Source organism: Bidens hawaiensis, unplaced genomic scaffold (assembly GCF_021521415.1).
Source record: "Bidens hawaiensis isolate Kalapana, Puna unplaced genomic scaffold, B.hawaiensis_p1.1 tig00032901_1, whole genome shotgun sequence".
In the NCBI taxonomy this organism is placed as follows: domain Eukaryota; kingdom Viridiplantae; phylum Streptophyta; class Magnoliopsida; order Asterales; family Asteraceae; genus Bidens; species Bidens hawaiensis.
The window spans coordinates 19,210-29,752 of NW_027495636.1; the positions used below are offsets into that span (position 1 = coordinate 19,210).

General features: G+C 32.7%; 1 protein-coding gene across 1 annotated transcript; it reads left to right on the forward strand.

Moving 5' to 3' along the window:
- Positions 1 to 512: 512 nt before the first annotated feature.
- Positions 513 to 6,710, forward strand: LOC143584268 (transcription factor MYB124-like). The gene is made up of 13 exons (XM_077066355.1): positions 513 to 578; positions 1,480 to 1,593; positions 1,875 to 1,921; positions 2,012 to 2,068; positions 2,169 to 2,241; positions 2,668 to 2,723; positions 2,822 to 3,001; positions 3,090 to 3,223; positions 3,331 to 3,455; positions 4,021 to 4,127; positions 5,050 to 5,201; positions 5,277 to 5,404; positions 6,039 to 6,710. The coding sequence occupies exons 1-13, from the start codon at positions 513 to 515 to the stop codon at positions 6,147 to 6,149; spliced, it is 1,350 nt and encodes a 449-aa protein (XP_076922470.1). The 3' UTR covers positions 6,150 to 6,710.
- Positions 6,711 to 10,543: the final 3,833 nt, after the last annotated feature.

Sequence of the window (10,543 nt, forward strand, 5' to 3'; positions counted from 1 at the left end):
GCTAATCGAAATTAATCATAATTAACAAAACGATCAGTTATATTGAAGTGATTTTGATTAACCGACCATTTGATTTACGGTTAAGGTTAATGTGTCATCGTTAACCTAAACCAAACCAAACCAAATCTTGTATATTTGTGTTTTCCTAAATTTTTTACATATATTTCCGTCTTTAATGCCTCCAATTCTATCATTAAAAGTTTAACTTTTTGTTTCAACGGTTTATAACCAAGCTTGAAACTGACACGTTTCAGCTTTCAACTTCGTAACTCAGCTTGGAACAACATAACTGAACCATTTTCAACTAGAAAAAAGAAAGAAAAATATACACTAGACAATTAACCGAACTTAACCGAAACCGATCCATAAACCGTCAGTCCCGAGTCGGTTTCATTTATATCAGTTAACCGCCCAATGTATTTTCAATTTTTTTTTCTAATTGAAACTGGTTCAGTTATGTTAGTTCCAAGCTTGGTTATAAACCATTGTAACAAAAAGTTAAACTTTTAATGATGGAATTGGAGGCATTAAAGATGGAAATAGATGTAAACAATTTAGAAAGACACAAAATATACAAGGTTTGGTTTAGTTAATCAGTTTGATTTAGTTTCGGTTAACGAAAACACATTAACCGCTCGGTTTGGGTGCGTAATAATGAATAATAATAATAATAATAATAATAATAATAATATTTGATTCACGTGGAATTCAGCGTCGTGGTGAATAATATTTATTCAAACTCATACTCTCACCCGCTCTCTGTAACCCCACCACTCTCACCTTTTTCTTCTTCCACTGATTATTATTATTACTATTTATTATTATTATTATTATTATTATTATTACTACTGCTGTTACAGGTATATACATTCATTTCATCTGATTCAATCACAATTAGTTTCAATTCAATTAATTTCATTTCAATTTCTACAGTTTCAATTGAATAATTTACGTGTTCCTCGATACTCGCAATACATGACTACAATTGCGTAACCCTAGGTATGATTTGCAAACACTATATTATTGTTAACTTGATTATTATTAAGTTCTATGTCAAATTGCAATTCAATTTGTATGTATGTATGTATGTATGTATGTATGTTTGTATGTATGTATTTGTGTGTTTTAGGGCACCAATGGCAGAGTTCTAAACTTGTAATAATAAAGTTAGAAGAATCCAATGCAAACAGGATGTATGTATATATATATATATGTGTGTGTGTGTGTGTGTCTGTGTCAGTGTATAGGGAGTTACATTTGAATTGAACAGTAGAAGTATTATTCTGTAAAGTTTGCCCTAAAAAGAGGTGAATTTGTGGCTTACTTTTTGCTTATCCTTTATTATATTTCTTTTCTTTATACAAAAATATATACATTTACATATAATATAAAGAGTGTTTCTTTCTTTGCATTAGCATGCCACAAAGACTTGCTGCTGCTGGTGCTGGTGGTAATGGTGGTGGTGATTGATTGATTCAGAATATGAAGAAGAAAGCTTGTGATAATATTAATATTAATATTAATAATAATAGTAATGGTGGTGGTGGTAATAATAAGCAGAAAGAGAGGCATATAGTTTCATGGTCTCAAGAGGTTTGTTTGTTTCTTACTTTGTTTTGATTCATTGAATAAAAGTTTTTTTTATATATGTTTTGCATTATGTATAGTATAGCAAGTTATGCTTTGGAAGCAGCCTCTCTATTCTTCGGGATAGAGGTACGGTTTGCCTGCATATTCTGCTAATAGCTGTGCTATTGGTGGAATTTTACTGGGATGATTTGATTGATTGATTGATTTTACTGGTGTGTTTTGATTCATTGATTCCAAGTTTTCTATACAAAGGTTTGATATTTTTTGGAATGATTTTGTTGCAGGAAGATGATATATTGAGGGAACAGATTGGTATCCATGGAACTGAAAAGTAGGATCATCTTTACTTCATATAATTCATGATTCTCAAAGTTTCTAGATTGAATTAATGAGATTGATGAGTGTCATGTGTTATGTGCAGTTGGGCTATTGTTGCATCCAAGTTTAAGGATAAAACTACAAGGCAGTGCAGAAGAAGGTAAACAGTAAAGACTAGCAATAAAAAAAACAGATTTTTTGGCTTTTTGGTTTATTTTTTCAAAGGTATAAACATGGATTTGGTAATGTTTATTACACAGATGGTTCACTTATTTGAATTCTGATTTCAAAAAAGGAGGTTGGTCACAAGAGGAAGACATGCTTCTATGCGAGGTACAGTTGTAATTATAGATGGACAAACCGGTTTCAAACCCTAAACTGGTTCGGATTGGTCAACAAAAGTTAAAACCGGTTTATGATCGGTTTGGGTTGAAACCTGTTTTTGACTGGTTGATGATCGGTTTTGGTTCAGGTTACAATCGGTTTTTGACCGGTTTTGGTAGAGAGAATTGCAAACCGGTGCTGAACCGACGGTTTCAATTAGTTTTAAACTGGTTTCTACATAATCAGTTTCAAACCGGTTCGGTTAACTGTTTTTTCCCACCTCAATGACTGATAATATCTTCTTTTCTAAATTTACAAGTTTGCCCTTGTTCAGTTGTTCTCTTAAACATGAAGTTATCATCATTGTCATTGTTTCATTGTCTTGATATTGAGCATGGGTGATAAAGTAAATTGATATCAGAAGATGATTTGCAGGCTCAAAAGATTTTTGGCAACAGATGGACTGAGATAGCAAAGGTGGTTTCAGGCAGGTAAACTCAAAATGATATTTTATTTGATTACTGGTTTTGAGATAATATAAAAAGATTAGAACTTGATAAGATTATAAAATTTCCTTTGTTTCAAAAAGGACGGATAATGCGGTTAAGAATCGGTTCTCTACTCTGTGTAAGAAGAGAGCAAAGAACGAAGCATTGGCTAAAGAGAACAACACTTCTTGCATTACAACAAACAACAAAAGGACCAGATTTCACAGTGGGCAAGAATCCGACGCGGGTCTAGAAACTTCCATGTCTCCGTCCAAGATAAGGTATTTGTATATAGATTTTGAATCCCATTTATAAAATGACTAAGATCATATTGTAAACATTAATGTCATGATTATTTTTATTTTGGAGGAAACATATCCCTGATACGCCAGAAGACTATCAGCAACCAAGACCTCCATTTGCTGTAATTTTACACAACTGCCATAACCTCGACACGTTTACAGCTCAGCTCAATGCCAAATGTGATGAGATGTCAAAAGATGGTAATTTTCATATAAGAAACTCTATCGATAATAGAATCTTGAAATGATTGATTGTACACAAACGATTCTTAGTAATAAGAACTTGTGTTCTTGAAATTATATTTAAGGAACGTTTCTGAAGAAGGACGATCCAAAGGTTATTGCATTGTTGCAACAAGCAGAACTACTCAGCTCACTTGCACTCAAAGTTAATGCTGAAAAAACAGATGAGAGTTATGAAAATGCTTCCAAGGTGAAATATTTATATATATGTAACTATATTGTTCTTGTCGAAATGTCATATTGTGTCGTATCGAATAATTAAAATGCTAAATGTAGGGGTGTTTAGTATTGTGTTTAAGTGTTTTTGAAAGTGATTTTCTGATTATTGTGTTTCGAAAGTGATTATCTGATTATTGTGTTTTTAGGTTGTAGATAATCGGTTTCTAGTGTTTGGTTAAAACAAAAACTCGTTCTGGTTATCAAAATTAGAAGCCGCACGAAACTGATTATCCAAAATGAGAATTGCTATAATACCCTTCATTTAACGCTAAACACTTCTAATCTGTTTATTTTGCTTCTTGTTTCCTTTTCACCAACAATGTAGGACATTTGACCTTTTCAGTGTTTTAAATATTCTGAAAACATTCACACTCTAAAACAACTGATTTTCTAATTGTTTCAGCTTTAAACAACACACGCCACTCAAAAACTCTCACGCAACCGGCTTTTTTACAGTCTGGCTAATGTAATAATGTAAAAAGTATCATCATAGCTAAGTTACTGCCTCTCTTACATTGTCATACAATAATATGCAGGCTGTTCAGGATTTTCTAAAGCAAACCAAAGAAAGCGATGTGCTTGGATTCAATATTTCTGATATGGACATAAGAAGCTGTGATGAAGGCAGCCAACATTCTTGGAGGTAGTACATAAAGGGCAAATATGGGAATTCACTTTAAGGTGGTACATTGGGCTGGTGGTGTAAAGGGTCATAATTTCATAATGGGCTTGGGTTGAAACATGTTAATATTTTTCCTCTGTTGAAATGGGCTGGGCTGGTCAGGTTGGCCCACAAACACTTCTTGGCTCCTTTTAATACTTTTAGCCAGGGCTGTTCACGTGACGAGCCGAACCGAGCGAACGCTTGTTCGTTGCTTGGCTTGTTTACAAATCGAACCGAGCCAAAATCAAGCGATCATTTTGCAATCGGTTTCGAGCGAGCTTACGAGCATTTCTTTTTCCTTTTCTTCCCTATAATTTTTTTTATAAGAAATAAGTTTGAAGTTGATATAATGTACATGAAAATAAATTCGTAGTTTTTTAAAATACTAGTAGTAGCTTGGAAATTTTCATAAAATTGATGTTTGAGGTTGAATATAATGTATATAAAACAATTAATAATTATTTATATAATTATATATATGCACAAATATATAATTAATCTTTATAATTGTCTTGAATATTGAAATATCGAATACTAAATATAATTACTTTTTTCTTGTTAATTACTTAAAGAAGATATTCAATAATTAAAAATAATTATAATTAATATTCAATATTTCAATATTCAAGATGATTATAAAAACAAATTATATATTTGTGCATATATAATTGTATATAAAATAAATTAAAAATATTCCAGCAGAACCGAAACGAGAGGACGTTTGCTTGTTGCTTGGCTCGTTTACAAACCGAACCGAGAGGAGCGGCTCGTTTACAATTGAGCGGACAAACGAGCGAGCATTTTTGAGCAATTTCTGAGCGAGTTGAGCGAGGAGCGGTTTGGACATTGTAACGCATTTTTCTCATAATAAAATGATTCAAAAACATTTTTATTTGTGCAGACAACCTGATTTATATCAAGGATCACCAGACAGCTCAGAGTATAGCACAGGGTCAACTAATCTCTCTCAAGTGATTGAAAAAATGGAACCAGTTCAAGATAACATTGTTGATGTTACAAATAATATAATTTCCTACTCAACAACCAACCACGGTAAATTCTGCTGTGATTTGTGAAAACTTAAAGTCAACAACTTTGTCATAATCCTACTTTTTATCTTTGTTACAGATCTTTTAACTTCTTGTGATGAGTTCAACAATGATTTGCTAAATTTAGAGTTTAATTCACCACTTCAATTAACTCCTATGTTTAGATCAATGTCTGCAGGGATTCCAAGCCCACAATTTTCAGAAAGTGTAAGTTTACTTCATCATGTTTTATACGATTAATTTCATATACTCCGTTACAAACTTGAAAAATTTCTTATATACCGAACTTTAACGAATCTTTTACTTAATGACCATTCTACCCCTTTCCATTATATTTGTTTAAATTCTTTCTTTTTATTTGAATTTTGATCGAAATCGACGATAAGCAAGCGAACCGAGCCGTCATATTCTCTTTTGTTCTCTCAATGGCAGATAATCGAACAATCGAATATGTATGTTTGAATCAGACAATCGATAACCGAACCAGGTATAAATCACATGATGATCGAATCATAAGCAATATAATATCTTGAGAATCAATGGTTAAAAAAAAATAATTTAAGTTAAAAAATGGGTAAATAAAAAAAACTTGAAGTTAAAGACAGGCATGCATGAAATTCTATTTTTTTTTTAAAATAAGGGTAGAATGTTCATTTACTAAATTGTTTTTAACGAATCAGGTATATTTGATATTTTAACTACTGGAAGGGTATACATGACATTTTTAGTTTTGTACTTTTGTACGAGTGTATATGATATTTTTCAAGTTTGTAGGGATATATATGAACTTGTGCTGCCTTCTATTATTGTGCAACAAACCGATAATTATATAATTTTACAGGAAAGGAGTTTTTTACTAAAAACACTTGGAATGGAATCAACACCACCAAAACAAGACATCAAAACATCACAACCTCCACATTGCAAAAGGGCTCTTCTCCATTGCCTTTAAGCCAAAATTCCCAAACTACCCTTCATCCCGAGTTTTGAGAGCATGTAGAGTTTCAAGTTTTATCTTTTTTCTTCATAGGATTTTGCAGTCAATCTCAGCCTGATTTTTTCACCAAAAGGTTTGATCAAGATCTGCACCAACATCTAGAATGTTCCGGTACATTCTAGAAATCACCAGTAGATCTAACAACATAAGTGTGTGTTACTGTTATGTTGACATGATTGTTTTCGTTTGTTCATTTTTGTCGGATTTCGAATACAGGTGTATTCGTAATCCTCCTATAACACATTTGGCGTCGAAACACGCCAAATTCTGCACATAACATAATTTTGTTTTTTTTCCGAAGAGTGTAATTATACATCGGCAACTCGCCACATTTATAGTATTACTCCCCAAAATGGTAATGGGGAGTAGTAAAAACATAGAGTGAAGGAGGTTCAAGTTCAACTATTATAGTTGGATTCTATTTGTTTGTTGGTTTTAGTGTGTGACTGTGTGTAGAGTAGAGGCTATGGTATAAGTTTTGATTTGTAATGTTATGTATAATATACAAAGATTGGTTTTTAGAGAATGTGATTCTTGTGTGTACATTTTTTCTTTCTTTCTTTCTAATTATATTATTATGAGAACTATTGACAGTACGACATGAACCTAACATGAAATCGCGGGTTTGTGTTTAGTGTAACCAGGTTCAGGCTAGTTTGTCTACCCCCCCCCCCCCCTAGTTTAACTAAACGGGTCGGGTTCGGGTCAACACGATGGGTTAGGTATCTTTTATAAAAAAATTAATCTAAGAAGGAAATTGACATAATTTTTATAGTTAAAATGTAATTGTTTTATACAAATTTGCTTCTTTTTGTTATAAAAATGTGAATTTCAAGTTTTAATGTCAAAACATTAAAAAATAATAATTTTCGGGTCGAACACGTTGTGTTCGGGTCAACCTTCGAATATGTGAGTCGTGTTCAAGTTCACTTTTCTTACACGATTTCTGGGTTCGGGTTGTGTTTAGGTTGGACCCCTTATAACGTAACATGAATTCTCGGGTTTGTGTTTGGTGTAAACAGGTTCAGGCCATTTCATGTCGAACCTCCATTTAACTAAACGGGTCAGGTTTGGGTCAACACAATGGGTTTAGGTATCTTTTGTAAAAATTTTAATCTAAGAAGGAAATTGACGTAAAATATTAAAATTCAAATGTAATAGTTTTATTTATATAAATTTGCTTCATTTTGTTATAAAAATGTGAATTTCAAGTTTTAGTATATCAAAACACTAAAAAATAATAATTTTCCGGCCGAACAGGTCGTGTTCGGGTTCACATTTCTTACATGATTTTTGGGTTCGCGTTGTGGTCAAGTTTGTGCCATGTTGAACCCGTCAACACGACTTGTTTTTGACAGAAAATGGTGATGAATGCATAGATAATGTGGTAAAGAAAGAGATCAAGAAACTTACTTGTAGATGAAAGATTCATGCTATTGTCTTGCTGTGTGTTTTCTGATGTTTGTGTGTTTGAGATTTGGTTAAAAATGGTGGTTTTTTTTGTTGTTGTGGGGTATATGAAATTATGAATTGTTTAGCCAAAAAAAGTTAAGTCGTCAACTTTTGGGAGATGTACAACTCTTACTGCACAGGGTACAAGTTGTATAAGGTTAGTGTTTGGAACAAAATGTTTTTTTAAATAAAAGGTTTTGGTGAAAGTGGAAGATAATATAGAGGGAAATTTGTACAAATTTAAGTATGCTTCCATGGGTATGACTTTTGTCTTTCATTTTTTATATTGTTTTGACATCAATGATTAGTTGTTGGGTGCTTTGTAAGTTTGTATCAATGACAAATAGAATGCTAGTTGGCCTCAACCAATGCATTGAGTGATTGTACATAGTGCTTTAAAGTTTGTTTTCATGGAATCTTGAAAAAGAAAAGATTTGTAAGTACATGAACAGATGTACTTAAGTTAAGACATGTAGGCCTGTAAACGATCCGAATGTACACCAACGAACCGTGTTGTTTTGTTTAACTCTAACCGAACAATAGAATGCAAACAAACAACTAAATTAGTAGCTTTGTTGTTTGTGTTCATTCGAAAAAAAAAATGAATGTGCTTGTCTATATTCGTTGTTAATGCTCCAGATGAACGGTTAACGGAGTTAAACATACGTAAAAGAAGACAAATGACCATAATGAATGAGCACAAGCAAAGAGAAGAGTGACTAGTCGATTATAAGTGTTATTATTCAAGCGGCGTTGGCCTTAGTTATGACTTCTTAGTGTAAGGGCCGTTGGAGTTATCCAGGATTCCACGTATTCCCCGGCACAATTTCGACCCAAAAAGTGCATTTCAATCGGAGCAAAATGGTGAACATTCGCCGGACTGGGAGAAAAAAACCTTAATCCTGGGGGACGGTACTCACGTATGGGGAATTTTTTTTATCTGTTTTTATTTGAAAATTTTGAGCCCGTCATCCCCTATCTCGTGTTTTTGTCCAAGATTCGTCACTGGATAAGATATGTGTTCATCTTCAATGAGTACATTTTTTTATTCGTTTTTTTATTAGATAAATTAACATAAATTCTGTCTAACAATTCTCAAAGAAGTATATGTACTTGTGAAAAGTTACCTCATACCAAAATGAAATAGTTTCTCTTTAATAATAATAATAATAATAATAATAATAATAATAATACAATCTAAGAAGATACCTGTAAAATTATTATTTTGATCATGTTTTGATTGATGCTAAATGTGATTAAAATTATAATTTTAATCATGATTTGATTGATGGTAATTGGTAAATGTGGTTCTTACCCTCATAACGTAACACCAATATGATATGGGCTCACCGTTAGGCCCACATTTATTTGATTGGATGGTGGACCTTCACCACTTATTTTGTGGTTATGAAAAATATATATTATCCAGCCCAACATACAACCTGAAACTACAATCTATAGTATGACATGACTCATCATGACTATGAGTGAATGAACTTTTTAATTTTAGTAATATACATACATATATATATATATATATCACAAGTAATATAATAATAACAATTCTTTCCTCCTTCCGGATACAATTTCCCCTCGTCCCCGCCCCCGCCCCCGCCCCTTTTCGCCAGGGGGGGGTTCCTCCTCAAATTCGCCTAAAATCGTCCCTCATTGTCGCCCATTATGAATGGCCTTAAACTACCTGTTTATAATTTCAAGACATTGTTAATTTCCATGTGGGCAGTTGCACCTAAAAGGCTAACACTAATGTTCTTGTCTTTTATAAGAAGACAAAACACAGTTTACCAAAACGATAAAATTAAAATTAAAATTAAATAATGCCTTTGTATTCTTAAAACTGAAAAACTTACCAAACTATTTAACTTTAATGGAACATACAAAACATATTATGATATGTAAACATAATTTCCGCCTATAGTAGTGGGATAAAAGGCTATAGAAAAGGTTATATTGTAATCCCATAACCAACTACATTACCAATATATAAAATGTGTAGCTTCTTCTAATAAATCTTGTTGTTAACTAATTCCAAACCTTGAAGATTGCACAAATAGCCTACGTAGTTGACTGTATTGCAAGTTTGGTCCCCAGATTTTTAAAACCGCAAACTAAGTTCAAACACATTGTGAGAATGTCGCATGTTAAGTCTCCACTGTTAACCCTAGTTAGTTTTAACGCAAAAAGTTGGTTTTTATAGTCGGGGGACGGATGTAGCCAACTTGATTGTGAATCCATCATGTGTGGGTCTATTCCCGTTGGTCACCCAATGTATATTTATTTATTTTTATCTTATTCAGTGTTAAGGTTAATCATTTTTTAACAAATCATTCGCAACAAACAGACTTTTAGAGAACGTGTCACAACTTTCAGTTGATGGTATGTTTCCCTACTGACAACGATCATACTTTATTTCCATTAAAGTGGTGCGGGTTCCGGTCTCACAAAGTGATGTTTGTGTGAATTGTGGGAGTAGGTTTTTAGTGTATGTGTTCACCGTTAGAAGCTAATTTATCAATGGCTCAACAAATCTAAGAAGAATGTACCAATGCGCTTGTAGTCTAGTGACATCGAGTTGTGTAATAAGATGATCATGATCAAGTAGTAGAGGGCCCTAGTCTCATCATATACACTCATATGTGAAATTGGAAATATGATCATAATCATCATATGGTGTATGAGTAGGTCGTTTTTAAAAAAGAAGAATGTGCCATCAAGATGATCAATATAAAGTGTGTAAATAATGCATGATGTAATTTAAAGCTTAAACTAGACAATTGTATATTAAATGAGAAACAAAACGAATTTTCACAAAGTCATAGCAAAAGATTTTGAACAATTTGTATATAAGATACATATTTGAAATATAAAGAATAAATGCC

What these genes read in the sequence shown, in the direction of transcription:
- LOC143584268 (XM_077066355.1), top strand. Translation starts at nt 513, where the DNA reads ATGGAATTGGAGGCATTAAAGATGGAAATAGATGTAAACAATTTAGAA. An exon ending in AAGACATGCTTCTATGCGAG is followed by an intron (nt 2,242 to 2,667) that starts GTACAGTTGTAA and finishes GATGATTTGCAG; the next exon opens with GCTCAAAAGATTTTTGGCAA. An exon ending in CTACTCAACAACCAACCACG is followed by an intron (nt 5,202 to 5,276) that starts GTAAATTCTGCT and finishes TCTTTGTTACAG; the next exon opens with ATCTTTTAACTTCTTGTGAT.